Source organism: Salvelinus fontinalis, chromosome 31 (genome assembly GCF_029448725.1).
Source record: "Salvelinus fontinalis isolate EN_2023a chromosome 31, ASM2944872v1, whole genome shotgun sequence".
NCBI lineage: Eukaryota > Metazoa > Chordata > Actinopteri > Salmoniformes > Salmonidae > Salvelinus > Salvelinus fontinalis.
The window spans coordinates 1533252-1554414 of NC_074695.1; the positions used below are offsets into that span (position 1 = coordinate 1533252).

The 21163-nt window shown below is 57.4% G+C and overlaps 1 protein-coding gene across 1 annotated transcript in view; it reads right to left on the bottom strand.

The window, feature by feature from the left end:
* Positions 1–20870, bottom strand: part of arhgef3l (Rho guanine nucleotide exchange factor (GEF) 3, like) — a 53653-nt gene extending 32783 nt beyond the window's left edge. The window contains exons 1-4 of the mRNA XM_055891087.1: positions 20371–20870; positions 18624–18675; positions 17413–17469; positions 15530–15586 (exon numbers count right to left, since the gene is read on the bottom strand). Of these exons, the coding sequence (XP_055747062.1) occupies positions 15530–15586; positions 17413–17469; positions 18624–18675; positions 20371–20423 (219 nt within the window). The 5' untranslated portion in view covers positions 20424–20870. The remainder of the gene's footprint in view (positions 1–15529; positions 15587–17412; positions 17470–18623; positions 18676–20370) is intronic.
* Positions 20871–21163: the final 293 nt, after the last annotated feature.

Consider the following 21163-nt stretch of genomic DNA (forward strand, 5'->3'; position numbering starts at 1 on the left):
AGACTACACCTCCCCGTGGTTGACACGTCGTCCCCTAGCCGTTAGACTACACCTCCCCGTGGTTGACGTCCCCTAGCCGTTAGACTACACCTCCCCGTGGTTGACGTCCCCTAGCCGTTAGACTACACCTCCCCGTGGTTGACGTCCCCTAGCCGTTAGACTACACCTCCCCGTGGTTGACGTCCCCTAGCCGTTAGACTACACCTCCCCGTGGTTGACGTCCCCTAGCCGTTAGACTACACCTCCCCGTGGTTGACACGTCGTCCCCTAGCCGTTAGACTACACCTCCCCGTGGTTGACGTCCCCTAGCCGTTAGACTACACCTCCCCGTGGTTGACGTCCCCTAGCCGTTAGACTACACCTCCCCGTGGTTGACACGTCGTCCCCTAGCCGTTAGACTACACCTCCCCGTGGTTGACGTCCCCTAGCCGTTAGACTACACCTCCCCGTGGTTGACGTCCCCTAGCCGTTAGACTACACCTCCCCGTGGTTGACGTCCCCTAGCCGTTAGACTACACCTCCCCGTGGTTGACGTCCCCTAGCCGTTAGACTACACCTCCCCGTGGTTGACGTCCCCTAGCCGTTAGACTACACCTCCCCGTGGTTGACACGTCGTCCCCTAGCCGTTAGACTACACCTCCCCGTGGTTGACGTCCCCTAGCCGTTAGACTACACCTCCCCGTGGTTGACGTCCCCTAGCCGTTAGACTACACCTCCCCGTGGTTGACGTCCCCTAGCCGTTAGACTACACCTCCCCGTGGTCGACACGTCGTCCCCTAGCCGTTAGACTACACCTCCCCGTGGTTGACGTCGTCCCCTAGCCGTTAGACTACACCTCCCCGTGGTTGACACGTCGTCCCCTAGCCGTTAGACTACACCTCCCCGTGGTTGACGTCGTCCCCTAGCCGTTAGACTACACCTCCCCGTGGTTGACACGTCGTCCCCTAGCCGTTAGACTACACCTCCCCGTGGTCGACACGTCGTCCCCTAGTCGTTAGACTACACCTCCCCGTGGTTGACGTCCCCTAGCCGTTAGACTACACCTCCCCGTGGTTGACACGTCGTCCCCTAGCCGTTAGACTACACCTCCCCGTGGTTGACGTCATCCCCTAGCCGTTAGACTACACCTCCCCGTGGTTGACGTCCCCTAGCCGTTAGACTACACCTCCCCGTGGTTGACGTCCCCTAGCCGTTAGACTACACCTCCCCGTGGTTGACGTCCCCTAGCCGTTAGACTACACCTCCCCGTGGTTGACGTCCCCTAGCCGTTAGACTACACCTCCCCGTGGTCGACACGTCGTCCCCTAGCCGTTAGACTACACCTCCCCGTGGTTGACGTCGTCCCCTAGCCGTTAGACTACACCTCCCCGTGGTTGACACGTCGTCCCCTAGCCGTTAGACTACACCTCCCCGTGGTTGACGTCCCCTAGCCGTTAGACTACACCTCCCCGTGGTTGACACGTCGTCCCCTAGCCGTTAGACTACACCTCCCCGTGGTTGACGCGTCGTCCCCTAGCCGTTAGACTACACCTCCCCGTGGTCGACACGTCGTCCCCTAGCCGTTAGACTACACCTCCCCGTGGTTGACGTCCCCTAGCCGTTAGACTACACCTCCCCGTGGTTGACGCGTCGTCCCCTAGCCGTTAGACTACACCTCCCCGTGGTCGACACGTCGTCCCCTAGCCGTTAGACTACACCTCCCCGTGGTTGACGTCCCCTAGCCGTTAGACTACACCTCCCCGTGGTTGACGTCGTCCCCTAGCCGTTATACTACACCTCCCCGTGGTTGACGCGTCGTCCCCTAGCCGTTAGACTACACCTCCCCGTGGTTGACGTCCCCTAGCCGTTAGACTACACCTCCCCGTGGTTGACGTCCCCTAGCCGTTAGACTACTACTCCCCGTGATCGTCGTCCCCTAGTCGTTAGACTACACCTCCCCGTGATCGTCGTCCCCTAGCCGTTAGACTACACCTCCCCGTGGTTGTCGTCCCCTAGCCGTTAGACTACACCTCCCCGTGGTTGACACGTCGTCCCCTAGCCGTTAGACTACACCTCCCCGTGGTTGACGTCCCCTAGCCGTTAGACTACACCTCCCCGTGGTTGACGTCCCCTAGCCGTTAGACTACACCTCCCCGTGGTTGACACGTCGTCCCCTAGCCGTTAGACTACACCTCCCCGTGGTTGACACGTCGTCCCCTAGCCGTTAGACTACACCTCCCCGTGGTTGACGTCCCCTAGCCGTTAGACTACACCTCCCCGTGGTTGACGTCGTCCCCTAGCCGTTACACTACACCTCCCCGTGGTCGACACGTCGTCCCCTAGCCGTTAGACTACACCTCCCCGTGGTTGACGTCCCCTAGCCGTTAGACTACACCTCCCCGTGGTTGACGTCTCCTAGCCGTTAGACTACACCTCCCCGTGGTTGACACGTCGTCCCCTAGCCGTTAGACTACACCTCCCCGTGGTTGACGTCATCCCCTAGCCGTTAGACTACACCTCCCCGTGGTTGACGTCCCCTAGCCGTTAGACTACACCTCCCCGTGGTTGACGTCCCCTAGCCGTTAGACTACACCTCCCCGTGGTTGACACGTCGTCCCCTAGCCGTTAGACTACACCTCCCCGTGGTTGACGTCCCCTAGTCGTTAGACTACACCTCCCCGTGTTCGACACGTCGTCCCCTAGCCGTTAGACTACACCTCCCCGTGGTTGACGTCCCCTAGCCGTTAGACTACACCTCCCCGTGGTTGACGTCCCCTAGCCGTTAGACTACACCTCCCCGTGGTTGACACGTCGTCCCCTAGCCGTTAGACTACACCTCCCCGTGGTCGACACGTCGTCCCCTAGCCGTTAGACTACACCTCCCCGTGGTTGACGTCCCCTAGCCGTTAGACTACACCTCCCCGTGGTTGACGTCCCCTAGTCGTTAGACTACACCTCCCCGTGGTTGACGTCCCCTAGCCGTTAGACTACACCTCCCCGTGGTCGACACGTCGTCCCCTAGCCGTTAGACTACACCTCCCCGTGGTCGACGCGTCGTCCCCTAGCCGTTAGACTACACCTCCCCGTGGTTGACGTCCCCTAGCCGTTAGACTACACCTCCCCGTGGTTGACACGTCGTCCCCTAGCCGTTAGACTACACCTCCCCGTGGTTGACGTCCCCTAGCCGTTAGACTACACCTCCCCGTGGTTGACGTCGTCCCCTAGCCGTTAGACTACACCTCCCCGTGGTCGACGCGTCGTCCCCTAGCCGTTAGACTACACCTCCCCGTGGTTGACGTCCCCTAGCCGTTAGACTACACCTCCCCGTGGTCGACACGTCGTCCCCTAGCCGTTAGACTACACCTCCCCGTGGTTGACACGTCGTCCCCTAGCCGTTAGACTACACCTCCCCGTGGTTGACGTCCCCTAGCCGTTAGACTACACCTCCCCGTGGTTGACGTCCCCTAGCCGTTAGACTACACCTCCCCGTGGTTGACGTCCCCTAGCCGTTAGACTACACCTCCCCGTGGTTGACGTCCCCTAGCCGTTAGACTACACCTCCCCGTGGTCGACACGTCGTCCCCTAGCCGTTAGACTACACCTCCCCGTGGTTGACGTCATCCCCTAGCCGTTAGACTACACCTCCCCGTGGTTGACACGTCGTCCCCTAGCCGTTAGACTACACCTCCCCGTGGTTGACGTCCCCTAGCCGTTAGACTACACCTCCCCGTGGTTGACGCGTCGTCCCCTAGCCGTTAGACTACACCTCCCCGTGGTTGACGTCCCCTAGCCGTTAGACTACACCTCCCCGTGGTTGACACGTCGTCCCCTAGCCGTTAGACTACACCTCCCCGTGGTTGACGTCCCCTAGCCGTTAGACTACACCTCCCCGTGGTTGACGTCCCCTAGCCGTTAGACTACACCTCCCCGTGGTCGACGCGTCGTCCCCTAGCCGTTAGACTACACCTCCCCGTGGTTGACGTCCCCTAGCCGTTAGACTACACCTCCCCGTGGTCGACACGTCGTCCCCTAGCCGTTAGACTACACCTCCCCGTGGTTGACACGTCGTCCCCTAGCCGTTAGACTACACCTCCCCGTGGTTGACGTCCCCTAGCCGTTAGACTACACCTCCCCGTGGTTGACGTCCCCTAGCCGTTAGACTACACCTCCCCGTGGTTGACGTCCCCTAGCCGTTAGACTACACCTCCCCGTGGTTGACGTCCCCTAGCCGTTAGACTACACCTCCCCGTGGTCGACACGTCGTCCCCTAGCCGTTAGACTACACCTCCCCGTGGTTGACGTCATCCCCTAGCCGTTAGACTACACCTCCCCGTGGTTGACACGTCGTCCCCTAGCCGTTAGACTACACCTCCCCGTGGTTGACGTCCCCTAGCCGTTAGACTACACCTCCCCGTGGTTGACGCGTCGTCCCCTAGCCGTTAGACTACACCTCCCCGTGGTTGACGTCCCCTAGCCGTTAGACTACACCTCCCCGTGGTTGACACGTCGTCCCCTAGCCGTTAGACTACACCTCCCCGTGGTTGACGTCCCCTAGCCGTTAGACTACACCTCCCCGTGGTTGACGTCCCCTAGCCGTTAGACTACACCTCCCCGTGGTCGACACGTCGTCCCCTAGCCGTTAGACTACACCTCCCCGTGGTTGACACGTCGTCCCCTAGCCGTTAGACTACACCTCCCCGTGGTTGACGCGTCGTCCCCTAGCCGTTAGACTACACCTCCCCGTGGTTGACGTCCCCTAGCCGTTAGACTACACCTCCCCGTGGTTGACGTCCCCTAGCCGTTAGACTACACCTCCCCGTGGTCGACACGTCGTCCCCTAGCCGTTAGACTACACCTCCCCGTGGTTGACGTCCCCTAGCCGTTAGACTACACCTCCCCGTGGTTGACGTCCCCTAGCCGTTAGACTACACCTCCCCGTGGTCGACACGTCGTCCCTAGCCGTTAGACTACACCTCCCCGTGGTTGACGTCCCCTAGCCGTTAGACTACACCTCCCCGTGGTTGACGTCCCCTAGCCGTTAGACTACACCTCCCCGTGGTCGACACGTCGTCCCCTAGCCGTTAGACTACACCTCCCCGTGGTTGACACGTCGTCCCCTAGCCGTTAGACTACACCTCCCCGTGGTTGACACGTCGTCCCCTAGCCGTTAGACTACACCTCCCCGTGGTTGACGTCCCCTAGCCGTTAGACTACACCTCCCCGTGGTTGACGTCCCCTAGCCGTTAGACTACACCTCCCCGTGGTTGACACGTCGTCCCCTAGCCGTTAGACTACACCTCCCCGTGGTTGACGTCCCCTAGCCGTTAGACTACACCTCCCCGTGGTTGACACGTCGTCCCCTAGCCGTTAGACTACACCTCCCCGTGGTTGACGTCCCCTAGCCGTTAGACTACACCTCCCCGTGGTTGACACGTCGTCCCCTAGCCGTTAGACTACACCTCCCCGTGGTTGACGCGTCGTCCCCTAGCCGTTAGACTACACCTCCCCGTGGTTGACGTCCCCTAGCCGTTAGACTACACCTCCCCGTGGTTGACACGTCGTCCCCTAGCCGTTAGACTACACCTCCCCGTGGTTGACGTCCCCTAGCCGTTAGACTACACCTCCCCGTGGTTGACGTCCCCTAGCCGTTAGACTACACCTCCCCGTGGTCGACACGTCGTCCCCTAGCCGTTAGACTACACCTCCCCGTGGTTGACACGTCGTCCCCTAGCCGTTAGACTACACCTCCCCGTGGTTGACGTCCCCTAGCCGTTAGACTACACCTCCCCGTGGTTGACGTCCCCTAGCCGTTAGACTACACCTCCCCGTGGTTGACGTCCCCTAGCCGTTAGACTACACCTCCCCGTGGTCGACACGTCGTCCCCTAGCCGTTAGACTACACCTCCCCGTGGTTGACGTCCCCTAGCCGTTAGACTACACCTCCCCGTGGTTGACGTCCCCTAGCCGTTAGACTACACCTCCCCGTGGTCGACACGTCGTCCCCTAGCCGTTAGACTACACCTCCCCGTGGTTGACGTCCCCTAGCCGTTAGACTACACCTCCCCGTGGTTGACGTCCCCTAGCCGTTAGACTACACCTCCCCGTGGTCGACACGTCGTCCCCTAGCCGTTAGACTACACCTCCCCGTGGTTGACACGTCGTCCCCTAGCCGTTAGACTACACCTCCCCGTGGTTGACACGTCGTCCCCTAGCCGTTAGACTACACCTCCCCGTGGTTGACGTCCCCTAGCCGTTAGACTACACCTCCCCGTGGTTGACGTCCCCTAGCCGTTAGACTACACCTCCCCGTGGTTGACACGTCGTCCCCTAGCCGTTAGACTACACCTCCCCGTGGTTGACGTCCCCTAGCCATTAGACTACACCTCCCCGTGGTTGACGTCCCCTAGCCGTTAGACTACACCTCCCCGTGGTTGACACGTCGTCCCCTAGCCATTAGACTACACCTCCCCGTGGTTGACGTCCCCTAGCCGTTAGACTACACCTCCCCGTGGTTGACGTCCCCTAGCCGTTAGACTACACCTCCCCGTGGTTGACGTCCCCTAGCCGTTAGACTACACCTCCCCGTGGTTGACACGTCGTCCCCTAGCCGTTAGACTACACCTCCCCGTGGTTGACGTCCCCTAGCCGTTAGACTACACCTCCCCGTGGTTGACGTCCCCTAGCCGTTAGACTACACCTCCCCGTGGTTGACGTCCCCTAGCCGTTAGACTACACCTCCCCGTGGTTGACACGTCGTCCCCTAGCCGTTAGACTACACCTCCCCGTGGTTGACGTCCCCTAGCCGTTAGACTACACCTCCCCGTGGTTGACGTCCCCTAGCCGTTAGACTACACCTCCCCGTGGTTGACGTCCCCTAGCCGTTAGACTACACCTCCCCGTGGTCGACACGTCGTCCCCTAGCCGTTAGACTACACCTCCCCGTGGTTGACGTCGTCCCCTAGCCGTTAGACTACACCTCCCCGTGGTTGACACGTCGTCCCCTAGCCGTTAGACTACACCTCCCCGTGGTTGACGTCGTCCCCTAGCCGTTAGACTACACCTCCCCGTGGTTGACACGTCGTCCCCTAGCCGTTAGACTACACCTCCCCGTGGTTGACGTCCCCTAGCCGTTAGACTACACCTCCCCGTGGTTGACACGTCGTCCCCTAGCCGTTAGACTACACCTCCCCGTGGTTGACGCGTCGTCCCCTAGCCGTTAGACTACACCTCCCCGTGGTCGACACGTCGTCCCCTAGCCGTTAGACTACACCTCCCCGTGGTTGACGTCCCCTAGCCGTTAGACTACACCTCCCCGTGGTTGACACGTCGTCCCCTAGCCGTTAGACTACACCTCCCCGTGGTTGACGTCGTCCCCTAGCCGTTAGACTACACCTCCCCGTGGTTGACGCGTCGTCCCCTAGCCGTTAGACTACACCTCCCCGTGGTTGACGTCCCCTAGCCGTTAGACTACACCTCCCCGTGGTTGACGTCCCCTAGCCGTTAGACTACTACTCCCCGTGATCGTCGTCCCCTAGTCGTTAGACTACACCTCCCCGTGATCGTCGTCCCCTAGCCGTTAGACTACACCTCCCCGTGGTTGTCGTCCCCTAGCCGTTAGACTACACCTCCCCGTGGTTGACGTCCCCTAGCCGTTAGACTACACCTCCCCGTGGTCGACACGTCGTCCCCTAGCCGTTAGACTACACCTCCCCGTGGTCGACACGTCGTCCCCTAGCCGTTAGACTACACCTCCCCGTGGTTAAAACGTCGTCCCCTAGCCGTTAGACTACACCTCCCCGTGGTTGACGTCCCCTAGCCGTTAGACTACACCTCCCCGTGGTTGACGTCCCCTAGCCGTTAGACTACACCTCCCCGTGGTTGACGTCCCCTAGCCGTTAGACTACACCTCCCCGTGGTTGACGTCCCCTAGCCGTTAGACTACACCTCCCCGTGGTTGACACGTCGTCCCCTAGCCGTTAGACTACACCTCCCCGTGGTTGACGTCCCCTAGCCGTTAGACTACACCTCCCCGTGGTTGACACGTCGTCCCCTAGTCGTTAGACTACACCTCCCCGTGGTTGACGTCCCCTAGCCGTTAGACTACACCTCCCCGTGGTTGACACGTCGTCCCCTAGCCGTTAGACTACACCTCCCCGTGGTTGACGTCCCCTAGCCGTTAGACTACACCTCCCCGTGGTTGACGTCCCCTAGCCGTTAGACTACACCTCCCCGTGGTTGACGTCCCCTAGCCGTTAGACTACACCTCCCCGTGGTTGACGTCCCCTAGCCGTTAGACTACACCTCCCCGTGGTTGACACGTCGTCCCCTAGCCGTTAGACTACACCTCCCCGTGGTTGACGTCCCCTAGCCGTTAGACTACACCTCCCCGTGGTTGACGTCCCCTAGCCGTTAGACTACACCTCCCCGTGGTTGACACGTCGTCCCCTAGCCGTTAGACTACACCTCCCCGTGGTTGACGTCCCCTAGCCGTTAGACTACACCTCCCCGTGGTTGACGTCCCCTAGCCGTTAGACTACACCTCCCCGTGGTTGACACGTCGTCCCCTAGCCGTTAGACTACACCTCCCCGTGGTTGACGTCCCCTAGCCGTTAGACTACACCTCCCCGTGGTTGACGTCCCCTAGCCGTTAGACTACACCTCCCCGTGGTTGACGTCCCCTAGCCGTTAGACTACACCTCCCCGTGGTTGACACGTCGTCCCCTAGCCGTTAGACTACACCTCCCCGTGGGTGACGTCCCCTAGCCGTTAGACTACACCTCCCCGTGGTTGACACGTCGTCCCCTAGCCGTTAGACTACACCTCCCCGTGGTCGACACGTCGTCCCCTAGCCGTTAGACTACACCTCCCCGTGGTCGACACGTCGTCCCCTAGCCGTTAGACTACACCTCCCCGTGGTTGACGTCCCCTAGCCGTTAGACTACACCTCCCCGTGGTTGACGTCCCCTAGCCGTTAGACTACACCTCCCCGTGGTCGACACGTCGTCCCCTAGCCGTTAGACTACACCTCCCCGTGGTTGACGTCCCCTAGCCGTTAGACTACACCTCCCCGTGGTCGACACGTCGTCCCCTAGCCGTTAGACTACACCTCCCCGTGGTTGACGTCCCCTAGCCGTTAGACTACACCTCCCCGTGGTTGACGTCCCCTAGCCGTTAGACTACACCTCCCCGTGATCGTCGTCCCCTAGTCGTTAGACTACACCTCCCCGTGGTTGACACGTCGTCCCCTAGCCGTTAGACTACACCTCCCCGTGGGTAACGTCCCCTAGCCGTTAGACTACACCTCCCCGTGGTTGACGTCCCCTAGCCGTTAGACTACACCTCCCCGTGGTTGACACGTCGTCCCCTAGCCGTTAGACTACACCTCCCCGTGGTTGACGTCCCCTAGCCGTTAGACTACACCTCCCCGTGGTTGACGTCCCCTAGCCGTTAGACTACACCTCCCCGTGGTTGACGTCTCCTAGCCGTTAGACTACACCTCCCCGTGGTTGAAGTCTCCTAGCCGTTAGACTACACCTCCCCGTGGTTGACACGTCGTCCCCTAGCCGTTAGACTACACCTCCCCGTGGTTGACGTCCCCTAGTCGTTAGACTACACCTCCCCGTGGTTGACACGTCGTCCCCTAGCCGTTAGACTACACCTCCCCGTGGTTGACGTCCCCTAGCCGTTAGACTACACCTCCCCGTGGTTGACACGTCGTCCCCTAGCCGTTAGACTACACCTCCCCGTGGTTGACGTCCCCTAGCCGTTAGACTACACCTCAACGTGGTTGACGTCCCCTAGCCGTTAGACTACACCTCCCCGTGGTTGACACGTCGTCCCCTAGCCGTTAGACTACACCTCCCCGTGGTTGACGTCCCCTAGTCGTTAGACTACACCTCCCCGTGGTTGACGTCCCCTAGCCGTTAGACTACACCTCCCCGTGGTTGACACGTCGTCCCCTAGCCGTTAGACTACACCTCCCCGTGGTTGACGTCGTCCCCTAGCCGTTAGACTACACCTCCCCGTGGTTGACGTCCCCTAGCCGTTAGACTACACCTCCCCGTGGTTGACGTCCCCTAGCCGTTAGACTACACCTCCCCGTGGTTGACGTCCCCTAGCCGTTAGACTACACCTCCCCGTGGTTGACACGTCGTCCCCTAGCCGTTAGACTACACCTCCCCGTGGTTGACGTCGTCCCCTAGCCGTTAGACTACACCTCCCCGTGGTTGACGTCCCCTAGCCGTTAGACTACACCTCCCCGTGGTTGACGTCCCCTAGCCGTTAGACTACACCTCCCCGTGGTTGACGTCCCCTAGCCGTTAGACTACACCTCCCCGTGGTTGACGCGTCGTCCCCTAGCCGTTAGACTACACCTCCCCGTGGTTGACACGTCGTCCCCTAGCCGTTAGACTACACCTCCCCGTGGTCGACGTCCCCTAGCCGTTAGACTACACCTCCCCGTGGTTGTCGTCCCCTAGCCGTTAGACTACACCTCCCCGTGGTTGACACGTCGTCCCCTAGCCGTTAGACTACACCTCCCCGTGGTTGACGTCCCCTAGCCGTTAGACTACACCTCCCCGTGGTTGACGTCCCCTAGCCGTTAGACTACACCTCCCCGTGGTTGACACGTCGTCCCCTAGCCGTTAGACTACACCTCCCCGTGGTTGACGTCCCCTAGCCGTTAGACTACACCTCCCCGTGGTTGACGTCCCCTAGCCGTTAGACTACACCTCCCCGTGGTTGACGTCTCCTAGCCGTTAGACTACACCTCCCCGTGGTTGACGTCCCCTAGCCGTTAGACTACACCTCCCCGTGGTTGACACGTCGTCCCCTAGCCGTTAGACTACACCTCCCCGTGGTTGACGTCCCCTAGTCGTTAGACTACACCTCCCCGTGGTTGACGTCCCCTAGCCGTTAGACTACACCTCCCCGTGGTTGACACGTCGTCCCCTAGCCGTTAGACTACACCTCCCCGTGGTTGACACGTCGTCCCCTAGCCGTTTGACTACACCTCCCCGTGGTTGACGTCCCCTAGCCGTTAGACTACACCTCCCCGTGGTTGACGTCCCCTAGCCGTTAGACTACACCTCCCCGTGGTTGACGTCCCCTAGCCGTTAGACTACACCTCCCCGTGGTTGACGTCCCCTAGCCGTTAGACTACACCTCCCCGTGGTTGACACGTCGTCCCCTAGCCGTTAGACTACACCTCCCCGTGGTTGACGTCGTCCCCTAGCCGTTAGACTACACCTCCCCGTGGTTGACGTCCCCTAGCCGTTAGACTACACCTCCCCGTGGTTGACACGTCGTCCCCTAGCCGTTAGACTACACCTCCCCGTGGTTGACGTCCCCTAGCCGTTAGACTACACCTCCCCGTGGTTGACACGTCGTCCCCTAGCCGTTAGACTACACCTCCCCGTGGTTGACGTCCCCTAGCCGTTAGACTACACCTCCCCGTGGTTGACGTCCCCTAGCCGTTAGACTACACCTCCCCGTGGTTGACACGTCGTCCCCTAGCCGTTAGACTACACCTCCCCGTGGTTGACGTCGTCCCCTAGCCGTTAGACTACACCTCCCCGTGGTTGACGTCCCCTAGCCGTTAGACTACACCTCCCCGTGGTTGACGTCCCCTAGCCGTTAGACTACACCTCCCCGTGGTTGACGTCCCCTAGCCGTTAGACTACACCTCCCCGTGGTTGACGCGTCGTCCCCTAGCCGTTAGACTACACCTCCCCGTGGTTGACACGTCGTCCCCTAGCCGTTAGACTACACCTCCCCGTGGTCGACGTCCCCTAGCCGTTAGACTACACCTCCCCGTGGTTGTCGTCCCCTAGCCGTTAGACTACACCTCCCCGTGGTTGACACGTCGTCCCCTAGCCGTTAGACTACACCTCCCCGTGGTTGACACGTCGTCCCCTAGCCGTTAGACTACACCTCCCCGTGGTTGACGTCCCCTAGCCGTTAGACTACACCTCCCCGTGGTTGACACGTCGTCCCCTAGCCGTTAGACTACACCTCCCCGTGGTTGACGTCCCCTAGCCGTTAGACTACACCTCCCCGTGGTTGACGTCCCCTAGCCGTTAGACTACACCTCCCCGTGGTTGACGTCCCCTAGCCGTTAGACTACACCTCCCCGTGGTTGACGTCCCCTAGCCGTTAGACTACACCTCCCCGTGGTTGACGTCCCCTAGCCGTTAGACTACACCTCCCCGTGGTTGACGTCCCCTAGCCGTTAGACTACACCTCCCCGTGGTTGACACGTCGTCCCCTAGCCGTTAGACTACACCTCCCCGTGGTTGACACGTCGTCCCCTAGCCGTTAGACTACACCTCCCCGTGGTTGACGTCCCCTAGCCGTTAGACTACACCTCCCCGTGGTTGACGTCGTCCCCTAGCCGTTAGACTACACCTCCCCGTGGTTGACGTCCCCTAGCCGTTAGACTACACCTCCCCGTGGTTGACGTCCCCTAGCCGTTAGACTACACCTCCCCGTGGTTGACGTCCCCTAGCCGTTAGACTACACCTCCCCGTGGTTGACACGTCGTCCCCTAGCCGTTAGACTACACCTCCCCGTGGTTGACGTCGTCCCCTAGCCGTTAGACTACACCTCCCCGTGGTTGACGTCCCCTAGCCGTTAGACTACACCTCCCCGTGGTTGACGTCCCCTAGCCGTTAGACTACACCTCCCCGTGGTTGACGTCCCCTAGCCGTTAGACTACACCTCCCCGTGGTTGACGCGTCGTCCCCTAGCCGTTAGACTACACCTCCCCGTGGTTGACGCGTCGTCCCCTAGCCGTTAGACTACACCTCCCCGTGGTCGACGTCCCCTAGCCGTTAGACTACACCTCCCCGTGGTTGTCGTCCCCTAGCCGTTAGACTACACCTCCCCGTGGTTGACACGTCGTCCCCTAGCCGTTAGACTACACCTCCCCGTGGTTGACGTCCCCTAGCCGTTAGACTACACCTCCCCGTGGTTGACGTCCCCTAGCCGTTAGATTACACCTCCCCGTGGTTGACACGTCGTCCCCTAGCCGTTAGACTACACCTCCCCGTGGTTGACACGTCGTCCCCTAGCCGTTAGACTACACCTCCCCGTGGTTGACGTCCCCTAGCCGTTAGACTACACCTCCCCGTGGTTGACGTCTCCTAGCCGTTAGACTACACCTCCCCGTGGTTGACGTCTCCTAGCCGTTAGACTACACCTCCCCGTGGTTGACACGTCGTCCCCTAGCCGTTAGACTACACCTCCCCGTGGTTGACGTCCCCTAGTCGTTAGACTACACCTCCCCGTGGTTGACACGTCGTCCCCTAGCCGTTAGACTACACCTCCCCGTGGTTGACACGTCGTCCCCTAGTCGTTAGACTACACCTCCCCGTGGTTGACGTCCCCTAGCCGTTAGACTACACCTCCCCGTGGTTGACGTCCCCTAGCCGTTAGACTACACCTCCCCGTGGTTGACGTCCCCTAGCCGTTAGACTACACCTCCCCGTGGTTGACGTCCCCTAGCCGTTAGACTACACCTCCCCGTGGTTGACACGTCGTCCCCTAGCCGTTAGACTACACCTCCCCGTGGTTGACGTCCCCTAGCCGTTAGACTACACCTCCCCGTGGTTGACACGTCGTCCCCTAGTCGTTAGACTACACCTCCGCGTGGTCGACACGTCGTCCCCTAGCCGTTAGACTACACCTCCCCGTGGTTGACGTCCCCTAGTCGTTAGACTACACCTCCCCGTGGTTGACGTCCCCTAGCCGTTAGACTACACCTCCCCGTGGTTGACACGTCGTCCCCTAGCCGTTAGACTACACCTCCCCGTGGTTGACGTCCCCTAGCCGTTAGACTACACCTCCCCGTGGTTGACACGTCGTCCCCTAGCCGTTAGACTACACCTCCCCGTGGTTGACGTCCCCTAGCCGTTAGACTACACCTCCCCGTGGTTGACGTCCCCTAGCCGTTAGACTACACCTCCCCGTGGTTGACGTCCCCTAGCCGTTAGACTACACCTCCCCGTGGTTGACGCGTCGTCCCCTAGCCGTTAGACTACACCTCCCCGTGGTTGACGCGTCGTCCCCTAGCCGTTAGACTACACCTCCCCGTGGTTGACGTCGTCCCCTAGCCGTTAGACTACACCTCCCCGTGGTTGACGTCCCCTAGCCGTTAGACTACACCTCCCCGTGGTTGACACGTCGTCCCCTAGCCGTTAGACTACACCTCCCCGTGGTTGACGTCCCCTAGCCGTTAGACTACACCTCCCCGTGGTTGACACGTCGTCCCCTAGCCGTTAGACTACACCTCCCCGTGGTTGACGTCCCCTAGCCGTTAGACTACACCTCCCCGTGGTTGACGTCCCCTAGCCGTTAGACTACACCTCCCCGTGGTTGACGTCCCCTAGCCGTTAGACTACACCTCCCCGTGGTTGACGTCCCCTAGCCGTTAGACTACACCTCCCCGTGGTTGACGTCCCCTAGCCGTTAGACTACACCTCCCCGTGGTTGACGTCCCCTAGCCGTTAGACTACACCTCCCCGTGGTTGACGTCCCCTAGCCGTTAGACTACACCTCCCCGTGGTTGACGCGTCGTCCCCTAGCCGTTAGACTACACCTCCCCGTGGTTGACGTCCCCTAGCCGTTAGACTACACCTCCCCGTGGTTGACGTCCCCTAGCCGTTAGACTACACCTCCCCGTGGTTGACGTCCCCTAGCCGTTAGACTACACCTCCCCGTGGTTGACACGTCGTCCCCTAGCCGTTAGACTACACCTCCCCGTGGTTGACGTCCCCTAGCCGTTAGACTACACCTCCCCGTGGGTGACACGTCGTCCCCTAGCCGTTAGACTACACCTCCCCGTGGTTGACGTCCCCTAGCCGTTAGACTACACCTCCCCGTGGTTGACACGTCGTCCCCTAGCCGTTAGACTACACCTCCCCGTGGTTGACGTCCCCTAGCCGTTAGACTACACCTCCCCGTGGTTGACGTCCCCTAGCCGTTAGACTACACCTCCCCGTGGTTGACGTCCCCTAGCCGTTAGACTACACCTCCCCGTGGTTGACGCGTCGTCCCCTAGCCGTTAGACTACACCTCCCCGTGGTTGACGCGTCGTCCCCTAGCCGTTAGACTACACCTCCCCGTGGTTGACGCGTCGTCCCCTAGCCGTTAGACTACACCTCCCCGTGGTTGACACGTCGTCCCCTAGCCGTTAGACTACACCTCCCCGTGGTTGACGTCCCCTAGCCGTTAGACTACACCTCCCCGTGGTTGACGTCCCCTAGCCGTTAGACTACACCTCCCCGTGGTTGACGTCCCCTAGCCGTTAGACTACACCTCCCCGTGGTTGACGTCCCCTAGCCGTTACACTACACCTCCCCGTGGTTGACGTCCCCTAGCCGTTAGACTACACCTCCCCGTGGTTGACGTCCCCTAGCCGTTAGACTACACCTCCCCGTGGTTGACACGTCGTCCCCTAGCCGTTACACTACACCTCCCCGTGGTTGACGTCCCCTAGCCGTTAGACTACACCTCGACTCGCCATGGCTGACAAGTCATACAGCACACACACCTCAGAGTCCTTCATCAGGTCTGACGTCATATCGTCATCATCATCATCCTCGTCATCCTGCCAGAAATAACCAATCACAGAAGAGAAGGAAGTCAGTCAAAATCAAAGTTTACTGGTCACGTACACATGCAGCAAGATGATTAAACCAGAAAATACATAAATACATATCAGAACGAGACCCGAATATAAATATACACATATAATATCAATCAATGAGCTAGAGAGAGAGATGGCTAGAGAGAGAGATGGCGCGAGAGAGAGATGGCGCGAGAGAGAGATGGCGCGAGAGAGAGATGGCGCGAGAGAGAGATGGCGCGAGAGAGAGATGGCGCGAGAGAGAGATGGCGAGAGAGAGAGATGGCGAGAGAGAGAGATGGCGAGAGAGAGAGATGGCGAGAGAGAGAGATGGCGAGAGAGAGAGATGGCTAGGGAGAGATGGCTAGGGAGAGATGGCTAGGGAGAGATGGCTAAGGAGAGATGGCTAGAGAGAGATGGCTAGAGAGAGAGAGATAGAGACAGAAAGAGGAGAGATGGCTAGAGAGAGATGGCTAGAGAGAGATGGCTAGAGAGAGATAAAGACAGAAAGAGGAGAGACGGCTAGAGAGAGAGACGGCTAGAGAGAGAGACGGCTAGAGAGAGAGACGGCTAGAGAGAGAGACGGCTAGAGAGAGAGACGGCTAGAGAGAGAGACGGCTAGAGAGAGAGACGGCTAGAGAGAGAGACGGCTAGAGAGAGAGACGGCTAGAGAGAGAGACGGCTAGAGAGAGAGACGGCTAGAGAGAGAGACGGCTAGAGAGAGAGACGGCTAGAGAGAGAGACGGCGAGAGAGAGAGACGGCGAGAGAGAGAGACGGCGAGAGAGAGAGACGGCGAGAGAGAGAGACGGCGAGAGAGAGAGACGGCGAGAGAGAGAGATGGCTGGCTAGAGAGAGAGATGGCTAGAAAGAGGAGAGATGGCTAGAGAGAGAGATGGCGAGAGAGAGAGATGGCGAGAGAGAGAGATGGCGAGAGAGAGAGATGTCGAGAGAGAGAGATGGCGAGAGAGAGAGATGGCTAGAGAGAGAGATGGCTAGAGAGAGAGATGGCTAGAGAGAGAGATGGCTAGAGAGAGATGGCTAGAGAGAGAGATGGCTAGAGAGAGAGATGGCTAGAGAGAGAGATGGCTAGAGAGAGATAGAGACAGAAAGAGGAGAGATGGCGAGAGAGAGAGATGGCTAGGGAGAGAGACAGAAGATATTGTTGCAGGCTCAGTTCCTGTTTCCTGTGCGAGTCTCTAGAAGAGGAAGACTAGTTGAGTCAAATCTGAAATGGCTGCCGTAACCCTTAGTTACCACATCTACTACAGCTGCTAGTGACTGAAACACAAGACTTTTAACTTGTTATCTATTTAATATTAGTGACTGGACTATTCACACATTTTACTATTAAAAGTTATTAAAAACAATATATGCAACACTAGTGTGTCTAGACTGAGAAATGTGGTGTGTCTGTGTGTGTCTGTGTGTGTCTGTGTGTGTCTGTGTGTGTCTGTGTGTGTCTGTGTGTGTGTGAGCACCATAATAAACCTATCCTGTCCGTTCAGCTATCAGCGATGAGAGGAAAACGCGTCTCAGAGACAGAGATGAACAGAGGGTTCGGTGTCCCTGTTTCTGTCTCAACAGCCTGTTCTGCTGAGGTTTCTGTCTCTGCTCAAGTCTGTGGCTGCAGAGGCGACACTCAGTTTCCGCTAAAACTGACAGAGAGCGAGAAAGAGATTGATGAAGAGGGGGGGGGGGGGGGGGGGGGGGAGAGAGAAACAGCGAGAGGAAAAGAGAGAGCCAGGAAGTGTATAACGGAGATAGAAAGCAAGATGTAGATAGGATTCTGAGGCGGCATATCACTCACTCTGTCCTCTGTGATTCTGACGATGGTCTCAGTACCTGGATCCTGCTTCCTTTTTTTCTACACAGACACACACACACACACACACACACACACACACACACAGACACACACTAACTTAGTGATAGACAGAGACCAATCAGGGGCTCTCAAAGTGGTTAGTATAACTAGGAAGTACCTGACCGTGAAAACTAGGACGTACCTGACTGTGTAAACTAGGAAGTACCTGACCGTGAAAACTAGGAAGTACCTGACCGTGAAAACTAGGAAGTACCTGACTGTGAAAACTAGGAAGTACCTGACTGTGAAAACTAGGAAGTACCTGACTGTGAAAACTAGGAAGTACCTGACTGTGAAAACTAGGAAGTACCTGACTGTGAAAACTAGGAAGTACCTGACTGTGAAAACTAGGAAGTACCTGACTGTGAAAACTAGGAAGTACCTGACTGTGAAAACTAGGAAGTACCTGACTGTGAAAACTAGGAAGTACCTGACTGTGAAAACTAGGAAGTACCTGACTGTGAAAACTAGGAAGTACCTGACTGTGAAAACTAGGAAGTACCTGACTGTGAAAACTAGGAAGTACCTGACTGTGAAAACTAGGAAGTACCTGACTGTGAAAACTAGGAAGTACCTGACTGTGATTGTTTTCAATTAAAATGGTAAAAAATAAACAAAAAATAGCACAATTACCACGGGGACTTGAATGAATATTACTAACATCAAATTAAACAACTTTCGGCCAAGGGATCCGTGGAATAAGATTATAGTGTATAATACTTAATAATATAATTAATCTGCTATTTCTGTTCTTAACCCTGGGCAACATGGGTCTAGGAGACTCACAGGGATATTGGTATCCACGGTACTCAATTATTATTTTTTTATACATAAATGTACTGTCATTTATTAAGCTTTAAATTGCAAAGTTCTCTCTGCCCCATGACAAAAATGTGTGGAATTGCAGGAAATGAGTTTGAAAAGTGATAAAGGTTCTCTCCGACGCCAAGAGCAAAGCCTTCTAAAAGTTATTTCTCTGGACCCTAGACTTGGTTCGTCCAGCCATGCAGACGTCATAGTAAAAAAACGCCTTGTAGACAATTTTTTATTTTACTACACTTGAGTTGTGGTTCTGGTTATGATGGGGGGGGGGGGGGGTGTGTCCCTGATTAATTTGAGCAGCACATTCCAGGTAAGCAACATGAGAAACTTACTCCTGCATGGTCTGGGGGGCTGGTGGAGGGGGTAGCCCGTTGTACATCAGACCTACAAAACACATCAAAGGTCATAACACAGAGAATGATGTTAAACGTGCACTGCAATGTTAATATGGTCATTAGAGCAGAAGACAGAAAGCACAGTGAGAACCAGGAAGCTACCTTTAGACCAACCCCCGGCCTCGTCCCAATACTACTAACATGCAGCCCTCCAGGGCCTCGTCCCAATACTGCTAACATGCATCCCTCCTCCAGGGCCTCGTCCCAATACTGCTAACATGGGGGCCTCGTCCCAATACTATTTACATGCAGCCCTCCTCCAGGGCCTCGTCCCAATACTGCTAACATGCATCCCTCCTCCAGGGCCTCGTCCCAATACTACTAACATGCAGCCCTCCTCCAGGGCCTCGTGCCAATACAGCTAACATGGGGGCCTCGTCCCAATACTACTAACACGGGGGCCTCCTCCAGGGCCTCGTCCCAATACTGCTAACACGCAGCCCTCCTCCAGGGCCTCGTCCCAATACTGTCTACATGCAGCCCTCCTCCAGGCCCTCGTCCCAATACTGCTAACACGGGGGCCTCGTCCCAATACTACTAACACGGGGGCCTCGTCCCAATACTACTAACACGGGGGCCTCGTCCCAATACTACTAACACGGGGGCCTCGTCCCAATACTACTAACACGGGGGCCTCGTCCCAATACTACTAACACGGGGGCCTCGTCCCAATACTACTAACACGGGGGCCTCGTCCCAATACTACTAACACGGGGGCCTCGTCCCAATACTACTAACACGGGGGCCTCGTCCCAATACTACTAACACGGGGGCCTCGTCCCAATACTACTAACACGGGGGCCTCGTCCCAATACTACTAACACGGGGGCCTCGTCCCAATACTACTAACACGGGGGCCTCGTCCCAATACTACTAACACGGGGGCCTCGTCCCAATACTACTAACATGGGGGCCTCGTCCCAATACTGCTAACATGCAGCCCTCCAGGGCCTCGTCCCAATACTGCTAACATGCAGCCCTCTTCCAGGGCCTCGTCCCAATACTGCTAACATGCAGCCCTCCTCCAGGGCCTCGTCCCAATACTACTAACATGCAGCCCTCCTCCAGGGCCTCGTCCCAATACTGCTAACATGGGGGCCTCGTCCCAATACTACTAACATGCATCCCTCCTCCAGGGCCTCGTCCCAATACTGCTAACATGCATCCCTCCTCCAGGGCCTCGTCCCAATACTGCTAACATGCAGCCCTCCTCCAGGGCCTCGTCCCAATACTGCTAACATGCATCCCTCCTCCAGGGCCTCGTCCCAATACTGCTAACATGGGGGCCTCGTCCCAATACTACTAACATGCATCCCTCCTCCAGGGCCTCGTCCCAATACTGCTAACATGGGGGCCTCGTCCCAATACTACTAACATGCATCCCTCCTCCAGGGCCTCGTCCCAATACTACTAACATGCATCCCTCCTCTCACTTCTTCCTTGTTGCATCTCTAATCTGCTCTGTGACATGAAAACGTAAAAGTGTCCGGTCCATCTTCAATAGTCAGTAAGACCAAGGAAGTTGGATAGGCATTTGAGATATTGGAACAAGATCCATTTTAATAACCCCAGCAGACAAAACATCGTAACAATGCTCTATATGACATCGGGTAGGGTGAGAGAGGAAAGGGAGAGCTCAGTGAGGGGAAACAAGAGTCTGAAAGAGAAAAACAAGAGAACATACCAGGAAGTCCGAGTGTAGCCTTCAGTCTCATCTCTCTCCATCATCCCTCGCATCAAAGCATCGTCTCCAACACACAGACCATCCTCCACAAGACACTTTTAAAACACAAGTTAAAATAACACCTGGATTCTAACCTCAGTCCTCTCCTTCTTTCACTACGATCACCTGTCACTCATCTGTTCTGTTTCTTTCTTCAGCGAGAGAGAGAGAGAGCAGACTCCTCCCTTCCTCCCCCTCTCTTCCTCTTCCTCTCTCGTACCAAAACCACATCCTCTGACAGAACATCTTCAAGTATCCGCTGCGTTGGGTTTCCAACACGAGGCGACTGAACCCAGGTTCACACTACTGACTCACACTGTACAGATGACTGGTCAATGAAATGCATCAGAAATACTGATCGTAGAATCATGACAAGTGTTGTCAGATACAGGAAGTGAGCCAGTTGGCCTAGTTCATCAGAAATACTGATCATAGAATCATGACAAGTGTTGTCAGATACAGGAAGTGAGCCAGTTGGCCTAGTTCATCAGAAATACTGATCATAGAATCATGACAAGTGTTGTCAGATACAGGAAGTGAGCCAGTTGGCCTAGTTCATCAGAAATACTGATCATAGAATCATGACAAGTGTTGTCAGATACAGGAAGTGAGCCAGTTGGCCTAGTTCATCAGAAATACTGATCGTAGAGCCATGACAGTGTTCAGCATCATATTGGTTCCTCTAGCCGGGCTAGAGGTCACACCTAGCCGGGCTAGAGGTCACACCTAGCCGGGCTAGAGATCACACCCAGCC